At 37.3% G+C, this 23,575-nt stretch overlaps 1 protein-coding gene and 1 pseudogene across 1 annotated transcript; both read right to left on the bottom strand.

Annotated features, from left to right (window-relative positions):
* Nucleotides 1-2,421: 2,421 nt before the first annotated feature.
* On the bottom strand, nt 2,422-15,259 carry LOC114635822 (annotated as a pseudogene).
* A 790-nt stretch (nt 15,260-16,049) lies between these two features.
* Nucleotides 16,050-19,499, bottom strand: LOC114635821 (vomeronasal type-2 receptor 116-like; the record flags this gene model as incomplete). The annotated part of the gene is made up of 2 exons (XM_028784225.1): nt 16,050-16,966; nt 19,376-19,499. Coding segments are annotated over 2 exons (1,041 nt in total), but the record flags the coding sequence as incomplete, so codon positions are not given.
* Between the last annotated feature and the right edge of the window lie 4,076 nt (nt 19,500-23,575).

The raw sequence follows: 23,575 nt of genomic DNA, 5'->3' as shown, positions 1-23,575 counted from the left end.
CTGGGTTCCCTGAGGGACAAGCCTGACTGCATAGGGGTTGATGTCAAAAGTATCCCTTCTCCAGGAAAAAGACATCGGGGTGGGTATGGCCCTCATGCCTCACTGGACAACGACAGGGGGACTGGAGCCATTACAAGGTCCCCTTCAATTACTGGAGGTCAGGCCTCTATCCCCGCCTTCGCAAGATTAGAATTGCCACAGCTCTTCTATACTTAGAGAAGGGAGGAGATGTCAGGGGCAGTCCTGCTTACACACTGTAGGCCTAAAATCAGCCATAGGCCTAAAATCAGCAATAGGCCTGTCATACATGTATACTAACACCAAGTCTTGGGTCTCTGTGGATAAACACTGAAACAGATAGCTATAAGCTAATGTCAACAGGCAGCTTTTGTGGAAATTTACCAGCCTGAGTAGTCATAGACCTTGTAAATAGGTAGCCTTGGCAGACAATACCAACTTAGATAAGGACAAGCAAGTCATAGGCAGAGTCATAGTGAATCGTCCCCTGAACCTTCACCTAGCCGATACCCGGTTCTGAAAGATATCTGTATCCCCCCTGAACACCCACAGTCCAGTGTCATTCCCTTCCCAACATCCTGCTTTTCTATGTTTATAACCCCTGTGTGAATGAATTATGATTTGAGAAAAAAGAAAAAAAAGAAGAAAGTACTACTAGCAGAAATGTTTAATATAACTGGAGCATGTTTTGTAAGAAAAAGAAATACATTGTGTTTGCAACCTGACATGATGTAAGCCAATAAACAAGAAAGTTGTATGAAATAAAAAAAATGTAAAAAAAAAAGAAAGAAAAAAATCTTAGCAATTCCAAACTGAAATTATAAATAAGAACATGGGGTAGGGGATGACATGTGACCACTGGTATTATACACCTGTAATCCCAGGATTCAACTGAAAGACAGAGGCAGGTCTCTGTGAAATTTAAGGCAGCCGGGTAAACACACTGCACTAGGAGACCCTGCTTTCAAAAAAAAAAGCAGAAAACAAAAGAAAAGAAAAAAAGAAAAGAAAAATGCAAAGTGAAACAGAAAGTCTTGTAGTTAATCATATGTGTGGAGAGCACCAGATCAGCCTATATATAAGAAACCTGTGAACTCAACAGAACAAAATGTGAAAAGAGAGGATGCAAGAATCTAGAATTTTTAGAAGCAGCATATAGATTCCCATCACCAATTGTTTTGATAATACACATTTATTTTATTTTAATATTTAAGATATCCTTTAATTAAATTTAAACAATTTTTTGAATATCGCAAATAAAAAGTTTAATTTCACAATCCAAGTTCATCATTTATATATACACTAAAGCAGAGTCCACACAAATTCAGACTTAGTCTAAATACAGTATTTCAACAAAACTTTTTTTTCTAAAAGTTCAGAGGCAAATGAGTGATTTAATTCACCCATAGTATTTAATTGATTTGAAATGAGAAAATTAAAAAACATTTTTTTAGACATTATAAGCAAAAACTTTGGAGTCTGGTAAAGAATCTGATAGCTGATACTTCATTTTAATACCCTTAGGATTCTATAATGTCCCAGTGATGACTGAGGCTTCCATATCATAGGAAAACAAGTCTAAATGCCTAATGCTTTTCTCGTGACTGCAATAAACAAGCACTTTCCCTGTCAACAAGCTACCTCCTCAAAGTAGAATCTGAGCTATGTCTGGCCAAACTGTGCAGGTGAGGTCCTAAGCATGACTTTAAAACTTGGATCCAATTGCAAGGAGCTCATGGTAAGCGGGGTATCTCTGCGTTAACTGACCACATCAAACCTGAATGCAACACCTGCCATGGGAACGTTCTTATGACCAACTAGCCATGTGACTGACACTCCATGGTATGCCCAAGTTCAGTTTTGTTTTCAACTGCCTGGTTCTGTAATATAAACAGCTTCCAGAATATTCTCTCTTCGACATACTTTTGGAGCCTGTGGTTAAGAACTGTTCAGTCAGGACGGCTTAACCTCCACCTCCTATTTACAGGTTTCATTAAACAGCCAGCCACAAAAGCTGTTTTCTTGCTATTAAAATATTTAATTAAAATACAGCATCTGATTTGTGGTTTTTATACAACTGAATAGAAACCCTACACAATAAAATTGTTTATATCTTCCTTCCATTCTAATAAAACAATTATCCCCTCTTTAATAAAATCTTTATAACTTTAAACCTGATCATCCTATTTCATAATTGTCAAGACTGTTTCTAATGGGCTTCTGAAAATGCACCTCAACACCTGGCCTGAAGGAGTAAGGTGCATGTGGATATTATGGTGAGAACTGGCAGGTAGCCCCAGATGCCTGGTCTGGTGTCCTACATGGCCGTGCCAGGAGAGTCAGCCCTAGTACAATAGCTAGCACTCTGAAGCACATTTCAGTCTGGTGGCTCCATCTCTGAGTTCAATACTCAAAGCATATTAAGGGGAGATTTACTTTTACAAAGATGAGCTTTTCAAAATGCTCAATCATGAGCCTGGGCTGGCCAAAGCTGCCAGCCTCCGTGGGTGTGCTAAACAGCTTTTCTGAGGGGATTGTACTTGGGGGACAGCCCAGAAACCGGACTGCTAAGGTAGACAGCTCAGGCTACGATGACCGCCAGTAGGTTCCAGTAGGTAAGTGGGTCACAGCTGTGTTCCAACACCTCTTCCTCCAAATATGCAAGCACCATGTCTTCAGGTAGCTTCTTTCTCTAATCTCTTTATTGGTGCGAGGGAGCACAGGCTCTCCTCTGTGCCAGTGTCTTTAAGTGGGGACCCTGAGTCACAGCCATTGGAGGTGGCTATGTCCTCTGAGGTAGAATTGAATATTTTTAGCTCCCTGATTAAGTCTTGCCTGTACTGCTCTGCCTCCTACTCTGCAAACAGGGAAGCTTTGTAGTGAGGGTCCAGCAGTGTGGCAAAGATGTACCTGGGGTCATGGAGGGTGGAAGACAGGCGGCTCGCCATGGACTTAAGCATGGTGTCAATGCCCATTGTCTCCCCAAGTAGCATCTCAACTTTTCTGCTGAGGATGTGGATCATGGGGATGACCTGGCTCAGTGTAGACATGTGGGCACTCATCTCTCGGCTTGCAGCATCAAATGGTCTCAGCACATGGCACACAGAATGCATGACCTCCCACTCGTCACAGCTGATCAGTTCTCTGAAGTTACACTCAATGGATACCTCGTTAACTGCCCTCTTCTGCTCAATCAGACGTTCAAGCATGTGGAATGATGTGCTCCACGTGGATGGGACATCCTGGATCAGCTGGTGCTGTGGCAGCTTGTACTCTTTCTGCAGTTCTGCTAACTTCTCTCTTGCTCTGGGTGACCGATGGATCTGCTCACACAGCTTCTGGACAATACTCAGTAAGTTCTGCACCATCCTCTGGCTCTTGATAGCCTCACTCACAATCAGATTCACTGTGTGACTGAAGCACTGCACACTTGAGTGTTCACCCTCACTCTGCATCTTCCCAATGCTTGGATTGTCAGTGACAGTGATGCCAATCTGAAGGCCAATGGAAGTCACCCAGGCTTCCCACCAACACTCCAGCTGCTTCTGAATGCTGTTTCCACTATAGTCACAGTCGATCTGTGACACATCTAAAAGTGCTGAGCAATGGTGGTCCTCACAATGTGGTCGGACAGTGGATGCGAAGGTGACCCAGTGAGCTGTACGGGTCAGGTATTCACGAGTCTGGCTACTCATCCATATTCCGGAGGTGAAGTGGACCATGCCACTCTCAGCTTCCTTCAGATGTGACATAATTATCTGTTTCACATTGTCATACAATACAATAGCTGTTCTACTGAGGTTTCAAGTATTCGAGCAGCCTGTTAAAGCCAACATTGTCTACAAGGGAGAGTATGGCTGAAGGTCAAGTGCAATCATTTCAGCTATGAGACTTGTGATTGTTTTTGGCAACTGGATGAGAGTCACAGAACTTCCCTGTGGAGTCACAGAAAGAGGAAACCCCTGAGATCTCTATCCCCAGAGGCCTCTGGATGCTTGGACAAAGGAGTAGAGTGACCTCTGAGATATCATTCTTGAGTAAATGGCCATGGAACTGCTGCAGATGTCTCAAAAGACAGCTGGTGCCCAGGTTGGTGGGCTTCTTGCCCTTGCAGATGGTCCAGCCACAGTGCAAGCACACCACCTTTGTTGAGTCTGCTAAACAAATAGAAAAGTGATTCCACAGCTTTGTGGTCTTCTTGCTATTAATAGGAAATATACCTTGATGATTTTTTCTGACCACTGCTGACAAGTCAGTTAATTTGGAGGAGCTTTCTGCAGAAGCCAAAGTGGCATAATGAGACTTTGCCAAACTTGAACCCAGAAAGTCCTTCTGGTTCCTGACTACCTTAGGGTGGAGTTTGTACAAGTGTCGCATCAAACAACTGGTGCCAACATCTCCCTTCTTCCTCCGACTAATAACACAGCTACAAATTGCTAAAAATTAGTTTGACAAATATCTAACACGATCTGGTATTGGCGGGGGGAGACTGATTCCCTGAGGGATAGCAAAAAGAATGGAAGCAGGCAACCTCTAAAGGTAGGAGGTTGCAGGGACTCTCCACAATGTAACAGAGGTCTGTGGGGTGAGAGACTCTCAGGACTCAAAGGGAAGGACCTTAGATGAAATGACCTATATTAAAGAGAAGAAACTTCTAGAGCACACCTCCAGCAGAAAGACAGGTCATTAACTGAAGAATGGAGTTGCCATCCCACAGTAAAATCTCTGACCCATAGTTGTTCCTGTCTGAAAGAACTGCAGGGATGCAAATGGATAGGAGCCTGTGAAAAAGTAGAACCAGCTACAGACCCAAAGTGGGATCCAGCTCAAGGGGAGGCCCCAAGACTTAACACTATTACTGAGACTATGGAGTGCTAACAAAAAGGGACCTATCATGACTGCCCTCCAAAAAGACCCAACAAGCAGTTGAGAGTGAGATGCAGATATTTGCACCCAACCAATGGACAGAAACTGCTGACCCCTGTGGTTGAATTAGGGTAAAGCTGGAAGAAGCTGAGGAGGGTGACCCTGTAGGAGGACCAACAGTCTCAGTTAACCTGGAACCTTGAGATTTCTCAGACACTGGAGCACCAACCAGGCAGCATACATCAGAAGACATGAGGCCCCAAACACGTATACAGCAGAGAACTACCAGGTCTGAGTTTAGTCAGAGAAGATGCACCTAACCCTCAAGACACTGTCAGGCCTAGGGAATTTAGAGGTCTGGTGGAGTGGGGGTGGGTTGTGGGACATACTCATGGAGACAGGGGAGCTTGGAGGAGGTATAGGATATGGAACATTCGGAGGGTGATCCATGATAAAATCTGGAGTTTGAAGGGAAGAGAGAGGCGGGGAAGAGAGAGAGAGACAGAGGGAGGGAGAGAGGGAGGGAGGGAAGGACAGAGGGAGGGAAGGACAGAGGGATGGAGGGAAAGAGGGAGGGAGGGAAAGAGGGAGGGAGGGAGGGAGGGAGGGAGAGAGGGAGGGAGGGGGGAGGGAGGGAGAATGAAAGAAAGCGAGAGAGAAAGAAAGAAAGAAAGAAAGAAAGAAAGAAAGAAAGAAAGAAAAATTTTTTTAAAGTATTACAGACATTATGGATACAAGGCACATGCTTAAACATAACTAAAACAATATACAGAAAGTTAATAGCCAACATTATACTAAACAGAAAGAAACTTAAAGCAATTCTATCTAAATCAGAATGAGAAAAGCCACCCCCTTTCTCCTTATCTGTACAATAGAGTTACTAAAATTCTTGCCAGAGCAATAAGAAAACTACAGGAGGTCAAGTGGATAAAAAGTAGAAAAGAAGATTTCAAAAAATCATTATTTGTAGATGATATGATAGTAATTCAAAAGGAGAAAGCCTACAATTGAAAAAGATGTTTGGCCAATTATCTGGATACAAAATAACAAAAAAAAAAAACTGTAGCCAACATTTATTAAAATAATAAATTAGCCAGGAATGAAATTAGAGAAACAACACCCTTTACAAATTGTCATGAATAAAATAAAATATCTTGGTGTTTCTGTAACCAAGCAAGTGAAAGATCTATATGAGAAAAAGTTCAAGTTGCTGAAGAAGGAAACTGAAAAAGATATCAGAAGATCTCCGTGCTCATAAATTGTATGATTAACAGTGTATAATAGGTCTTGTTACCAAAAGCAATCAAGAGATTCAATGCATTTCCATCAAAATTCCAAAATCGCTCATTGAAGACCTTGACAGAGCAATTCTCAAAATCACATGTAAAAACAAAGTAACCAGGAAAGCTAAACAATACCAACAATAAAAAAAAAAAATGTAAAGGAATCACCATCCAGAAACTAATCAGCATTACAGGGCAACTTTAATAAAAATTGTATAGCATTGATATAAGGACAAACAGGGAGATCAATGCAATAGAATTAATTGATATCCCAGAAATAAACCCAAACACCTTGGACACATGGACACTTGATTTTTCAAAATTAAGGAAAATCATTCAATGAAGAAACAAAAGTATATTCAATTAATGATGCTGGTCTTACTGGATGTGTCCATGCAGAAGAATATAAGTAATTTTATATCTATCATTCTGCTCAAAACTCAAGTTCAAGTAGATCAAAGACCTCAACATAGAACCAGATACACTAATTCTAATATAACAGAAAGTAGGGAATAGGCTTGAACACCTTGGTGTACAAACAACAAAATATTACTGACCAAATCTAAGATCACCAATTAATGACTGGGAGATCTTTCAATCTTCTGTGTCTTTTCTTTGTTTTTTCAGAGACTTGATGCTCTTGTCATACAGATCTTTCACTTGCTTGGTAGGATTAACATAGTAAAAATGGCCATCATACCAAAAGGAATCTACAGACTCAGTGCAATCCACATTAAAATCACAACTCTATTCCTCACAAAAATAGTAAGAGTAATTCTCATATTCATCTGCATATGAAACCACTCAGAATAGCAAAAACCATACTCAACAATAAAAGAACTTCTAGGAAACTACAATCCCTGACCTCAAGCTCTACTGTAGAGCGATAGTGATAAAAACCGCATAGTATTGGTACACACATAGATAGGTAGATCTATAAAATAAATTGAAAACCCAGCAATAAACATACACTCCTATTGTCACTTGTTCTTTGACAAAGATGCCAAAAGGATCCAGTGGGGGAAAGACAGCATTTTTAACAAATAGTGCTGGTTTAACTAGTCATCAGCATGTAGAAGAATGCAAATTGATCTTATCAATTCTTATCTCTTGTATAAAGCTCAAACACAAGTGGATCAAGAACCTATACACACACACACACACACACACACACACACACACAAATGTGGCAAAGAGCTTGAACATATTGGCACTGAGGAAATTTTCCTGAAAAGAACACCAATGGCTCATGCTCTAATGTCAACAATTGATAAATGAGACCTCATAAAATGAAAACTTCTGTAATGAAAAGGATATGGTCAATAGGACAAAACAGAAATTGAAATACTAGAAAAATATCTTTACCAACGCTGTATCTGATAAAGAGCTAATAACCAAAATATACAAAGAACTCAAGTTGTTAGACTCCAGAGAACCAAGTAATCCTATTAAAATAGAGTAAAAGGCTACATAAACAAATCTCAATTGAGGAATCTTGAATAGCCAAGAAGTACCTAAATAATGTTCAACATCCTTAGTCATCAGGGAAATACAAATCAAAATGAACCTGATATTCCACTTCACATCAATCTGAACGCTAAGATCAAAAATTCAGGTGACAGCACATGATGATGCAGATGTACAGAAAGTAGAACACTTCTCCCTTGCTGGTAGAACAGCAAGATAGTAAAATCACTTTGAAAATAAATCTGGAAGTTCCTCAGAAAATTAAAAATAGTTCTACCAGAAGACCCAACTATACCACTTCTGAATATGTACCCAAAAGATGATCCAAAATATAACAAGAACATATGCTCTACTATGTATATACCAGCCTTATTTTAAAAGTCAGAAGCTAGAAAAGACTGAGATGTCCATCAAGAGAATAATGGCTGCAGAAAATGTTGTAAACTTACACAAAGGAATACTACTAAGCTATTAAAAACAATGACTTCATGAAATTTGCAAGCAAATGCATGGAACTGGACAATATCATCCACAGTGAGGTAACACAGACATAAAGGAACACACATGGAATGTCCTCTCTGATATGTGGATATTAGCCCAAATATTCAGAATACTCACAGCACAACCCTCAATAAGGAAGAAGAAGAAGGGAGAGGAGGAGGAGCAGGAGGAAGAGGAGGAGGAGGAGGAGGGTCAAAGTGTAGATGCTTCAATACTACAAGTAACAAAAACAAAATAATCATGGGAAGTAGAGGGAGTAAGGGACAATGGAGGGAGAGAGGAGGGGGAGAGAAAAAGAAGGGCGAGGTCAGGAATTGAAAGCAATAGGAGAGAAGTACAAAGGGTTAGGAAATCAAATAGAAATATGTTGAAGAAAGAACTCCTAGAGGACCACAAAATATGGAGCATTATATATGTCATGAGTGCCATCACTAAAAGCAATGTTAAAAGTCTGTACAATGTACATCCATTCCAATGATGCACTGGATAATCAGTTATTCAGTGTGTTGCAGTTAGGTGCTAAGGCTTTATTTACATTTAAAGTTCACCTACTCTAGCTTTACCAGATATTCATCTGAGTATTAGAATGGGTTCAATATCTGCACAAAAATTTTAAAATCAGAAATTTCATAATGGTTGTGTCAAAAAGGGAGAGTCCCATGGAATTTGTCAAATATGAAGTCTCTCTTAATAGTAGTAACATCCCACTGTGATGTAGTGATCCATATTCTCTGCAAACCTAGAGATTCCCACATTCTAAATCTCTAAGCAATTGTTCTATTTATGTCATCATAAATGATAACAATAGCAGATTATGGCAAGATTTGGCTGTAAAATACTTTAGCAATTGTCTTATATATGCATGTTGACTGGAATTATGCTCACAAAAGCAAAGCAGAGTAAATATTTTTCCACCTCTGTTGTTAAATATTATAGAAATTGGATACGCTGATCTTTGTCTGAGATGGCCAGCCCTATCCAGTTCCAACTGAAGTGAATTATGAAGGAGATTAGGGCAAGGACAACAGAACTTTCTTTGGGGACCATCTGATACAGATAGGGAAATTGTACATGGTCACTCAGGACAGGATGGAAAGATCCGTAAGTGTCCCGACCAGCAGGGCCGTGGACTGAGACCAGGGCACCACCTGAAAGAGAGAATGGGGGGCAGGCATAAGCAAGAAAAGGACAGCAAGTCTGGAAGTCTGATAAAGCTGTCAAATTTTATTTTTTTCCACGAAGGGTTATATACACATAGAAGCAGGAGGTGGGGAAGGGGATGATGTAGGGTCTTCTTTGTTTCTGGGGAGTGCAGGTGTTCTTAGGAACAAGATATTGGCTGGGTGAAGAGTTCACCCACAAGAAGCAGGACGGAGCAGGTCACTATGTACTTGTCCATAAGATCTATTGATCATTTGTTCTTATCTAAGTTAATACTTCCCCACCAAAGACTACCTGTCTACATGATCTATGATCATTTATGATCATTGCTAAGTTTTGTGAAGGTCCAAGTTCAAACTATCACAGATGTTTTCCAATTTGGTTCTGTTAGCAACAAGATACACATCCTTACATGCTTACAAACATAATTAGGAAAATTTTCATTATTTTATACAGGTCCATGCATAAGACTGGTTAATTGTGACTAACTTTTACAAATGTGAAATAAAAACTCAAATACTAAAAACTTATTTGGTAAAAGAGCATGCTTCCTGTTGACTTCATTGATGGAAAAATCCAGCAACAGAGCAAACTGGTGATTTTCAGTATCTGTACTGTAAAAGTTTAGAGAGTTTATTATGTACAGAGATCTATAGATATCATTTGTAGGCAAAATAATGAATATCTTGAACAAGATGGTATTGACCCCATTTCTAAGCATTGAAACACATAACGTATGTAATAAGTTTCAGATGACATAAGATGCTGCAAGCTAGCAAATATTTAGATTTACACATAAGTTCAACTCCCATAAAGAAGATGTGTGAATGGAATCTCTAAGCATTTTCCATTCTGGTGTTTGTTTGTTATGAAGGTAAATATACTGCCAAATGTTTCGATCATACATTAAAATTAATCATGTCTTTCTTTTGAAATTATTTCAAAATATATAAAATACATATGATGTGAGACCATTGAAGTTATGGTATTTTCTTATCAAATTATAAGCCAGTGATGGAATGACTGATGAATGCATAGTAGTCTTTCTCCTGCAGTATCTGTCTCCTGTAGTACAATTAATTTTAATTAGTGAGAAATATAGTCACCATGTCCCTTCATTTTCATTCCCATGTCATTTGCCCTTTCTTTCTAGTTTGTTTATTACAGGTAGAATATCATTTTGTAAATATTTATTTTTATATAGTTTTTAAATAATTATATTTGGAGAAAGATGTATGTCAATATGTCTCTGCAATTATTTAAACAGGCAATGCTCATTTAGGCCATGAATTAATAATGGATATTATAGTTTTGAATATTTTTCAGGGTAGTCTGACCTGATCTAGGTCCTGAATGCAGTGACTAAAGACTTGTCATATGAACCCAGAATTGTTTATGTAGTATTTAATTATAAAGGCACTTGATATACCCAAAATGGGTATATCTCAGTGATATAATTTTTTAGAAAGAATTTTCACTAATTTATTACGTTTTCCAACACAGTACTACCATCCCACTGAGATCTAGAAACATCCAGAAAATGTGGAGACATTTTTATACCCTAGTCATACATGTTTGTAAAGTAAAAGATAAAATGTATGAAAACATTCATGGTTTGTTTTGGTACAAAAGTGAGCTACAAATAAGTTGTAATTGAATAGCACCATTTTGTATTTATGTTCAAGATAGAATTCATAACTACTATCCCTTCCAAATCTTTTCAAATCATCAAGAAACACAAAACATTCATACTCAAAATTCTCTCCTATAAATATTATCTTGTTCCCTTTAGAAATTGTGCATATATAATGTCTTTATATATAATAACAAGCACATTTGAACATCATTTTATCCACAAACAGAAAAGTGGTCCCTTTTAAAATTTCAGTAATCAAGAACACAAATTTGAGACTAGAATTTCTAAAACTCAAACACTAACTTGTGAATATTAAACATGAAAAACGGAATTATTTCAACTCTCTGAATGACCTAGTCTTTTTCAAGACAATTTTCAGGAATCTACAAATTCAAATTTGTATAGTGTTCACACTGCTAACATATGTAGATAATTAAATTTCTGAAACAGTAAGATAATTTTTAAGTGTAAAATATGTAGGGACATAAATAACTAAAGACTTAGCAAGAAAAGATACATGCGTTTTACATAATGGCAGGTGTGAACTAGTAGATATCTCCTGTATCCTATTTTCAAGTGTTGCCAGCTATCAAATGCTTTGACCCTTGCAAGTGACAAGGGAAGAAAGTATCACAACTATTAAAAAAACCAAACATTTCAAAGACTGCAAACATATCACTCATAGACCATATATTCTTTCTCGATTCTTAAGAGACAGTAGGTATTGGTCTTTGTAATATTTAAAAGCTAGTGGTTATATATGTGGAACAGCAAAGAATAGAGAACAATATGATGTTTAGAGTGTACAGATATCTTATTTCAATTTGCAATTCACCATCTAAAGTTATAGAGTTGTAACATGCAGGGAGCTTGAGGTAGTAACTGAATTCCTATGTGAAAGTTCTACCGAGAAGTCTGGTACCAACATTAGTGTCCTATGGACATATACTAGGGACTATATATTGAAGGAAGGACCATCATCAGACTAAAAAACTATTTGGTTTCACACACCTAGGATAAAACGCATTAAAATTCTGTCAGGAATCTTTTGAGAACATATCACTTGTTACTGTGATACTGATTCTGCCAAGAGGAGAACTTATGTGATAGAACAATGTAGATATTTTTTAACTCAGCTATTGTCTTGTCAGTGGGAGGCCATCTGAAAAAATTACACTCTTGGTCACTTTAAATTGGCTAAATAGTATTGAGTCTCTAAAAATATTTGGTGTTGTTTCTTGGATAACAGGTGTGATGAACAAAAGAGAAGACTCATAGCATTGCCCTGCTCATCATTTTTAGATCACTTGAGAGATATGCCTGATGGCATTTACAAAGACAATACAAAAGCACATACTGAGTATTGAGAATATTGTTGAGGTACTCTTTCTCCACTGGCCATCTCACTAGTCCAAATGTGAAGATACAAGCTGTTTTCAGGTTTCCATCCTTCTCTTCATTCTGTTTCATTCTCCAAAAACATCTGGGATGAATGAAACTGACTGCAAAGTGTGGAATATTCAGGAGCAAGAAGAATAAAATTAAAGTGAGCATAGTTTTCCTGCTCTAAGCCTGGGCATTTAGAATGGTGAAGTACCATGCAGACCAGCAAATCAAAGATGCACCTATATATACCAAACTTTTCTTTCTGTGGCCAAAGCAGAGGTTACCTGTGCATTCATGGTTTTTTTTTTCCCAAGTGGTTCCTCAAATATGGAAGTATCTCTAACAGTTTTCCTGGGGCTCTGCATCTGATACCCACAGTGCATGTGAAAACTGGTTAATAAATACAGGTGAAGATGGTTAGTTCCAGGACATCAATATGTTTTTCAAAATTAAGGTCCCTGGAAGAATGCCAGTTTTGGAAAACGTGGTTACAGTGTGGCCTCAAAATGTGTTTGTTAACACCTTTATACATGGTGTCAATAGATTTTATTAGTGGACTCACAGTAAGCCATGCATTAATGGTTCGAGAAGGACTCCCATAGTCAATGTTCATGGTTAAACTTTTGGCAAGTTGTCACAAATTTCCTGCAAGGGAAAAAAGTCTTAGAGTTAGAAATTATAAAATTTCTAACTGTGAATCTGTGGGCTATAATATAACAGTGACATGTACAGAATACCTATATGCAGCCTGTGATTCCATTACCTTAATAAAAAAATAATAAAGCCACATCTAGAAATTTCTTGCATCCAGCTGTATCCAGAATTATTCAGGACATCAGAGAAGCACAATATTAAATGTTGGTTTTTAAATATTCAACAAGATCCATTGAAAATGTCAAAAGTGTGAGTCATTTCAGATATTACATAAGACCTAGCATTCTGTCTACCAATTATTATTAATTAGAAAATAAGCTGAATTTTGAGTTCTAAAACATGATCTCCCTCCCTGATCCACAGGTCTCACATATTAATATTTGTGCTGTAAAGTTTCTTTTATTTATCTTTGGTTTTCTGACTTGATTTTGCTCATTTTAGATTCCAGCAGTGGCTGTGAAAAAGTCTTGTATTGAACTTCTTAGAAGCGAGTAGTAAGTGGAAATTGATGCTGTGTTTAAAGCAAAAAGTTCTGATGCAATTTTCCTGGTCAACTATGCCTTATTATGGTGTAGAATCTTAGTGAGAGTTTACTGATGGTTGTGTGTTGGTAACTGTCTAATATATATATATATATATTTCATTCATTATAATATATATATGTATACATATATACATATATATGCATATATATTCTGTAATATATACATATATATTCTGTAATATATACATATGTGTATATATTACAGAAAAAGCAACACAATTTATTTATCTATTTTTTATTTTTTATATTCAAAACACTCACCTCCAATTCCCTCTCACAGAATCCCTATACCATAGTGCCTCATATTCTCCTCTGAGAGAGTGGGGTTTCCATAGTAATCCTCTCATCCTGGCACAATCAAGTCTCTGCAGGATTAGGTACAACCTGTCCCACTAAAGTCAGACAAGTCAGCCTTGATGTAGAAACACTACTACAGTGAGGAAACAGCTTTATTGACAGAATCTACTCCAGATGTTCAAGTACAAAGACTGAGCTGCACATCTTCTATGTATGTGCTAGGCACCTGGGTTCAACCTCTGTATGCTCTTTTGTTGGTGGCTCAGTCTATGAGAGCTCCAATAAATCCAGGATAATTGACTTTATTGGTCTCCTATATGATTCCTAACAATTTTAGGGCCTTCAATTCTTCCCCAACTCTACCATATGAGTTACTGACTTCTTTATAATATTTAGCTGTGGGTATCTTTTGTTTCAGTCACCTGCATAATAGAGGTTGTCAGAGGACAGTTATGCCAGGCTTCTGTCTGAAAGTATAATGGAGTAACAGTACTAGTGTCAGGGATTGTTTCTTGCCCGTGGGATAGGTATTAAGTTGGTTGGGCATTCCTTCAGCCTCTACTCCTTCTGTGTCCCTGCCTTTCATCTAGACAGGGCAAATTTTAGATGTAAAGTTTGTGGGTGGTTTGCTGTCCTCATCACTTCACTGGGTGCCCTTCCTGTATCCAGGAAGTTTTCTCCTCAGCTTCCATTTCCTACTACAAGGCATCTTGTCTAAGGTCACCTCCATTGATGCCTGAGAGACTCTTATACCCCAGTCTCCGGGACTCCCTATAGATTCCCTACATGGTAGCTGTAGGTTGTACTCATTCTCTTGGCCCTTTTAGTCTCACTCCTGTATCTTCTTGAACGTTATCTTGCCCCTATGGCACTTTTGCTTCCCTCTTCCACAAAGTTCCTTCCACCAATTGTGTGTATATATGTATGTGTATTGTGTGAGAAATAGTTGAAACCTGTCTGTTAAAACTTTGTTACATCCACCCACTAGTCTGTGTACATGTATATATGTGCATCTGTGCATATATGTGTGCATATGCAAAATACTTGGAGCTGCCTGTTGGAAATTTGTTCCATCCACCTACTAGTATGTGTACACATGTACATGTGCATCTGTGTGAGAATATATATGTTTGTCTGTCTTTCTATCTCTCTGTGTGTGTCTAAATGGATGTATTTGAATGTGTTAAGTTGGTAGAACTCATCTTTTCTTCAACCATTGTGTGTGTGCATGCTAACGTTCATGTACATGTGTATGTTTGTGTGCTTGTGTCTGTCAATGTTTGATTTCTCCCCCAACCACTTCCTTCTCTAAATATAGGATGTCATAGCCAGCAGCCCCTGTGAGTTTCTGAACCAATTCATGTCAGCTGTTCTCAGCACTGTTCTCTCACCTGTTACCTGCCTCAGGTTACTCTGTGTCAAAGCTGATCTTTTGCAAAGAGTCATCTAAATCCACACATAGATGAGATTATTTCAATAAGCTGTGCTTTCCTTGACAATTTCACAAGTGTGCCTTTAATGATATTCTTAACATTGAGAGTTCTTCTATAAAGTGTCTGAAAATAAACCCAGATATCTCTACCCATATCTGACCCTTTCTTGGTAGGTCCCTTTAATTCTAACACCTTAGGAGAACATTAAAAAGCAGATTTCCAGTGTAATGTTTTTGTAACATTCTTCTGTATCTTTTTAAATTTTATGTAATTTCAGTTGTGTGTGTGAGTGTGTGTGTGTGTGTGTGTGTATGTATGTGTATGTGTATGTGTGTGTCTCATTATGTGCATAAATAGCTTCAGATGAATATGAATCCTAGACTAGAGCATCTGATTCTTTGTAGCTATTATTACAGGTGTTCTGTAACAACAGATGATGAGGCTGAGTGTTCAATCAGTTCCTCTACAAGAGCAGGATATGATTGTATCTGCAGAGACATAAATTCATCTTTAGAAATACTCTAACAACCAGTTGATAAAAATATTCGCCTCTCCTCTATGCTCCTAGAACACTTCTAACTCTGAGAATGGATCAGAATTCTATTACCTCCTTCTGGCAAAGAGAAAGATTGCTTTAGAACATTGTGCAATATTAAAGGAGACAATGGGAAAATCAGTAGACATGGAATTGCTAGGCAATATTAACAAAGGAAATAGTGAGAGTTATTCCAAAACCAGATAGGTATGGCAACATAATCCAATATTTGGAGATTATGAACCAACTATACATTTTTCAGAATTTATTAAATGTGAGCATGTGAAGATGATTTGACCCTGATCGTTTCAAGAGAATTTTGGGCTGGTCTAAACAATATTGTGTAACATTTGGGGGCAAAGATGCATCCCAGCATCCCTGCACTGGAGGCCAATGTGCAGAAGATCTCTACAGCCACCATGACCTTCCCTTTGGTGCTATGGTAAACAGGGATGAAAGTGACCCAGACACTGCAGAACACCAGCATGCTAAATGTTATGGATTTGGCTTCATTAAAGGCAGCAGGAAGGTTTCTGGAAAAGAAAGCCAGAGTGAAGCTCCCAAAGGCCAGGCTAGCCAAGTATCCCAGTTCACAGTAAAAGGCAGTGACTGAACCCTTGTTGCAAACAACAATGATATGACCATGCTCTGATCTTGCATCAATATCAACAGATGGAGGAGAAGCTCCTAGGCAGAGTGCACAAACAACAACTTGAATTAGAGTACAGATGGGAATGATGTAGTTAGATACCTGTGAAACAAGAAAGTACTTCATCATTCTTCGTGAGGCTCTGACTTTGAATGCCAGAACAACAGTAATTGTTTTAGCCAACACAGTAGAAACAGAAACAGTGAATAGAACTCCAAATGTGATTTGCTGTAGGATGCAGATGGCTGAGTTTGGATGGCCAATGAAGAGCAAGGGGCAGAGGAAACAAAAGATGATTGAGATGAGCAAGATGTAGGTGAGAGTTCGGTTATTGGCCTTAACAATGGGAGTACTGTGGTGCTTTACAATGACCCCAAGAACCAGAGTTGTGAATGCAGAGAAGCACAAGGAGATTAAGGAAAGTGCCATCCCCAATGGTTCTTCATAGCTGAGAAATACAACAGCTTTATGAATGCAGCGATTCTGCTCTGTGCTAGCATATTGATCCTCTGGACACTGGACACAAAAATCCACGTCTAATGGAGAAATTAAAGTATTGTTAGTGAAACTTCAACAATTTTACTGACAGAATATTTCATTTAAGCATATAGAAGATGTGTTGCAATATTTGAGTTTGGTTGTTGAGAATGCATTGTAGGTCATTGATACATTAAATAATACCTTTTTAATGGTGTTCATCATTATGGAAATAAAAGCAACAAATATTTTTGTCTATTTTACTGTATTGCTGCGATCATTTATCATGGATGTGTATAATTATGTGTCTGTTTACATGTAAAATAACAGAAGGTATCATTAACTTGAGAAAGATTTGGTTTGTATAGGGGAAGCTTGGAGATAAAAGTTAGACCTGAAATTTGTGTGAATATATTATTGATGTTTGTAACTGCAAAAATAATTCAAAAAATCTTTATAAATTTTGTCCTCTTATGACTGAAGTAACACCACATTCCTACAACTTTTCATAAAAAATAGAGTAATCACGTCACTGAAGGTTAAGAGTTCTGTAATTCCCACCATTGTGTGAGTGGGAAATCTGATGAACCTTGCACTCACTGAATCATTAAATAATTGCAATAAAGGAAAATGTACATTCAAGATTAGCAGTCTTTTACATGGAAAAATGCATTTGTGGAAAGCTGTTATTTTATCTGTTCTTGGACTTAGGAATTCCTTGGTTGTGATCAGAATTTGTTGCTTTTGGAGAATACTTGAGATTGGTTCACAGAGCCAAAGTCATGTGTCTCCAAACACCCTTGTTGAATTACTTATGTGTATGTTTAATGTAGAACTGCATCAATATCGCAAACCAACATGCAGGAGTTGGTTACCTCCTACTGTTTGATGGGTTCTGGGAAAAAACCTACACTATCATACTTAGTGGGAAAGGATTTAACTGCTAAGCTGTCTTTCTAGCAATAAATGCCCTTTTAGTATGCTCCTTCAGGTATAAAGTTTGACATAAATAGAACCAGAAAAACTACATGCCTGCAATTTGTATTTAGTTCATCCTTACTAGATAGTTATTTGACTATTATTTTTCATGTGTTCTATTGTGGAAAATTTTAACTGGACACTATACATAATACTAGTGATTAGAGAGCTCCTCATATTTTCATAAAATGTGTCAAGAGTGATCCTCAGTTTTCTAAATTTCAAATAAGATTGAACTTTTAAAAAAAATGTTTTTCAAGATGACCAAAATATCTGAGCCCAGAGTAATTTTAGTGTCTGAAGTCTACTTCCTTGTTCTAGCCTAAAATTTAGATTCCTGCTCAAATTACTTATTTGTTCTAGCCTAATAGATAGATTTCTGCCTGAAATTACTTCTTTGTACTAGCCTAATGTCAGATTCCTGCCGGAAGCCCTCTTCCTTATATTTGGCCAATGTCCTATTCCTGCCAAGCCACATATTTCTTTGTCCTTTGCCCATGTCAGATTCTTCGCAAGCTGCCCTAAAAGCTCTCCACCTCCCCCACACACACGTTTTTTTTTTATTTCATAAACAAGATTGAGTCTGTCTTAGGTCATTCTGACAAGAATGCCTTCCTTCCCTGTCATAGAAAAAGCTATGCAATTCTGACTTATGTTGGTAAAGCTCTATATAGGATCTCAACCTAGAACTTATTTTAATACTTGCATGTAATTAAAATGGTGTAAAAGAAAAAAGGAGGAGGCAGGATGAGATAGAGAGTTTCTAGAGAGGGGAAATGAGGAAAAGGAATGACATATAAAATGTCAATAAATACAATGCCAATCAAAAGAATGATTTTATTACGCAAAATATCCTATAAAGGAAGGAAATACTCACTTGAATAGCTGATAATGCTACAAGTTATTGTTTGCCCTCTTCATTTATCTTACAGAGGACTTGGGTTTGTTTATCCATACCCACCTGCCTTATTTTGTCTTCCATGTGCTTCTTTATATGTAAGGTAAGTATAGACTTAGGTAAGAGTACAAACATCAAGGCAAAAAATAAATGACTACATTAACCATTCATGATCTACATATATTTTATAGAGCATTAAATACTAGGAAAGATGATGTCTAGAGTACACTGGTGTTGGGAGCCAACTCTGAACAGAAAGGAGTTATCGTCTTTGCGGCCATCTCGAGCCATATACCCTGACAAGAGACTTGTTTTCAACAGCCTACACACTGGCACTGAAGTTTTCTTATTAAAACTATTTATTTGAGAGTGTGCCATCTACTATAAATTTTCAAGGAGTCAAAAATATAGGACAATTTTTACCTTTTTTTTCTTAGTAAGGACATTTTAAATTATTGTATTCCTATAATGATTAACTTAGGCCTGAAACATATTTTATTTTTAAACTTTCATTTTAGACCACTTTAGAATTCCAATATGAGAGCAAGATGATAGTCCGTGTTGAGAAGTTATTCCAGAAGGAAATACTCACTTGTCTCATTAGAAATTTCATTTTCTGGGCAAGGTTTGCAATGAAAACAGCATGTTGCCATTCCGTCCTTCCTGAATTTTCTAAATCCAGGACCACAATCAGCACTGCACACAGAAGTCAGCATCTAATGAAAAGTAGACATACGCTGCTAACAGGAGTTTTACTTACCTTTACAAAGTTATATTGTATTAGCATGTGATATTAATAAACTAATTTTATATACAACAACAAAGTTAGAAGATTTTACATACTACATCATATAATGACAGATATCAATATACAGAAAAAAAATGAGAAAAAAATTGAATTGTTTCCTAACTCCTTGAAATCAGGAAGAAAAGCTGCTAGCATCATGTGTGAAAACACTACAGGGGTTTCAAGGTGGTTACTCTAGTTAATTCTTGTCACCTGATCACATAATACAGTGTAAAGGCACAGAGAATTCTCGTTGAGAAATTACCTCCATCAGACTCACCTGTCATAAAATATGTGAGGCATATATATTAAATTGTTAATTGATGTAGGGGTGCCAAGCCTATTGGGAGCAGTGTTGTCTGTAGTCATTGGAAATCAAGCACAACAAACCAGTAAGCAGAGTTCCTTGAGTAACTATGTTTAAGTTGCATTATCCAGGTGCATGCCTTTTCTTCACTTGAGTGTAACCCATGAGTCAAATCCACCTTTTCCTCTTCATGTTGCTTATAGTTACTGTTTTGTAGCAGCAACATAGTAGCAAATTAGGAGCAAAGGACATCAAAAACAGGGTAAGGCCTCACATATCAGAAAGCCAAGATAACCTCAACAACCTTAGGACAGGAAACTTTATCAATCTAAGTGGAAACAGATAAAGAGCAGCCTATAACCAGCTCTACTTCATTTGTGGTTAGCATGTCCTGAATTGATGTATAGTGACCAGGAAGATAGAGTGTTTCCTGAGGTGGAAAGAATTTACAGAGCTTGAAAATGGTGTGAAAACCTGAGGCAGATTTAAATTGCTTAGAGTTAATTCAATTATTTCTGAAATAAAGAAAATTTTGGCTTTACAATGAATCTTGGGATGGTTATCTAGATGCTGCATTGGAACTTTTCTGGTATCTCCATGATGAATTTGCATCCTTTGTTCTTGTTAAATCCTGATTGCCATCACAGAATCTATTATCCACAGACTCATCTCATGTTCTCTAGAAAAATGGTTAACCAAAACTCTTTTCTTTTTTTTGATAAATAATCTTTCCTCATAATATTAGTGGATCTCAACTTTCTTTATGTTTCAGGGCACAATATATTTCTTCTTTTACTCTATATTATTTTTATTATTCATTTTCACACTTACTAAGATTTTTAAACACTATTTTTACAATGATTTCAGAACATGAATTTCCTTGTCCATATTCTGCTCATTTCATTTAAGGCAGACTAACTATTTCTACCCATGTTTGAGTAGAGTCAATGTAAAAGTCTGACTGATGACAAATTCAAAGAGATATTCCTAATTCATAATTCAAATGATATAAATGAAATACATGTATTAACACAAAGACGTGGTCTCATTTCTGATTTTAATGGAAATTCTTTGATCCTTCTGTTCATTTGGTACAATGTCATCCATAGGTTTGACACAGAAATCTTCATTTTTGCAACATGTGTTCTCCTAGATTGTCAGACTTTTGTTTATTTTTTTAGTTTGATAAGCGATGCTAGCTAGACTGTATTAAGAGCATTTTCTGCATGTTTCGTAGAAAATATAGTTGTATCCTTATTTTAGTTTATCCTTAGTTTATTTGTGTGATGTTTGACACTTAACTGATATGCATACAATGAACTATACTTGCAATCATGGGATGAAGTCATTTGTGCATGGAATGACATTTTAGTTGTGCCTTCACATCTGTTGCTAGATGTCTAGTTAAGAATTATTTTAGGCATGTCTATCAATGATTAATGAAGTAGTAATATAATTATGTTTGTTCTGTTCTACTTCACTACATTGCTTCCTGCCTCCCCCATTTTTACAGATGTACTCTGTTCAAGTATAAAAGGGAGTTATTTCTTAAACCCCTATGGAAGGCAAAAATAGATGCCCATTTTTTGTTGTTATTCATTTTGTTTGTTTACAATTCAAATATTATGTCCCATCACAGTCTACCATCCATGAATCTTGCTCTCCATCACCCTCCCCTTTCCCTCTAAGAGAGTATTCCTCCATCCACTCTCCCATTCCAGCCTCACCCCTCTAGCATCTCCCTTCTTTGGGGCATCAAGCTTTCACAAAAAGAAGCTATCAAAATGTTAATTTTTAATAAACCAATCATTACCCCAATGGCCAAATTGATGTGAGTACCTGTGCTCTTATCTTTATAGCCATGGTGCTGGTTAGTCATTATTACTACCAAGGACTATATCTTGGTCTGTAGTCCTTTAGAACAAGAGTCTTTCCTGATAGTTTGTGTTTTTACCAATGTCTCTACAGACATTGGTTTCTGCTGCCAAAATGTGCATGTCTAGGCCTAGGGTCTAGCTAATTTGACCTGTATTGATATCTGTGACATGTGATACCACCAAAAGCCATGTGACTGCCCTAAGGCTGAGTCATTACCTTAAGTCAGGCTGTGGTCAATGGGTTCTACTGTCACATGGAGCCATACTGATCTGAGTTAATTTCACTGCCACAAAAGACAAGGAGGAATGTTAGGATTCATGCTGTTCCTGATGGCTGTCAACTTATATGACAGATATTATGACTAAAGACAGGATTTTTCATGATCTGAACTGCAGCATAAAACCATGTTGATGTACATGGGCTGTGCTGATTCTGAGGTCCTTGTCTGTGTGTGGGGGGCCCTGCTACATTTAGGACCCAGGTTTTTGTCTCTGCTAATACTATTACCAAGGTAGAACACCATATCTTTGCTCCTGATGCATTAAAAATGCTAGGAAACTACTTTTGCAGTGATTTGAATGATTGTAAATTTATAGGTGCGAAGGAGGTACAGGAAAAGTGTATATAACAACTCCTACTGCCATCCACACCCCTACCTTCCCCCATCATCCAAGAAAGAGACGCAGCTTAAAGAAGAAGCAAAAAAAAAAAAAAAGAACTCTTAAAATATATGGTAAAGAATCTGATGTTAGCTAACCACAACTAAAGAGTTCTCCAGGGACTTTGGGAGGGAACATCTAAGTTCTATTTATAGGGCAGGAACTGAGAGATTTCCCATGCTCCAGTGATTACATAAAACAGAGAAAGTGGAAGTCTTCATTTTAATTTTTTTGGAAGGGTACAGTCATGGGGAGGCAGACATGGAAAAACTGGGAACTATGTATAATTAGGCTGCATTATGTGAAATTCTAAAAGAATCAATAAAATAATTATGTAAAAAATAAACCAAACAAATTGTAATTTTTGATTAGAAAACATGCCCACTAACACTCAATTATTACCAAAATTATTTGCTTATTATTGTTTAGTTGGTGTTATTTTAATATTTGATGCATTTTAGCAGTTGTTCTTCCAATCATTTGAAAGTTGTTTTTATGTTATTTTGACCTCTTGTGCTCATCTGACTTCTATATATAATGTAATTCTTTCAAAGTCCTTCATAGTGTTCATTTATCAGTTATGACTTATTGCAGTTGTGTTCATCATTAAGATTTTTATGTCTACATTTATTATAAGGAATAAAGTCACTGGATATCATAACTGGATTGACTCAAAGAAAGGCGACAGTTATGAACTGGATTGATTATATCTCTTAATTTTTGAAAGACATAATTTTTTAAATTTATTTATTTTTATATCAAATCATAATTTTTACTTATTCACACAGGGCTTATACACACAAAAAAGCAGGACATGGGGAAGGGGATGACACTGGAGCGTGGGTGTTGAGGGGGAGTACAGATATCTTTCAGAACAAGGATTGAGCTAGGTGAAGGTTCAATGGACAGGTCACTATGACTCTGCCTATGATTCACTTGGAAAGACATAATTTTTATTCTCCTCATATAAGAAAATAAATTGTGTGCTACAAGCCTCAAACGTAATAAAAAGCTAAGTAAAAAAAATGCACAATGTGAAATCAATGTATTTCCTTGAGAAGGGGAAATAGAATAGACATCATTAGTGAATGGGGTTTTGCACTGAAAGGAGTGGAGTGAAGATGAGAAGAGAAAAAATAACAGAGGACAGAAGAGAAGAGA

Source organism: Grammomys surdaster, unplaced genomic scaffold, assembly GCF_004785775.1.
Source record: "Grammomys surdaster isolate TR1022 unplaced genomic scaffold, NIH_TR_1.0 118225, whole genome shotgun sequence".
NCBI classification, from domain to species: Eukaryota; Metazoa; Chordata; class Mammalia; order Rodentia; family Muridae; genus Grammomys; species Grammomys surdaster.
Note: the sequence above shows the minus strand (reverse complement) of the source record. Positions and strands in the feature narration are given on the sequence as shown.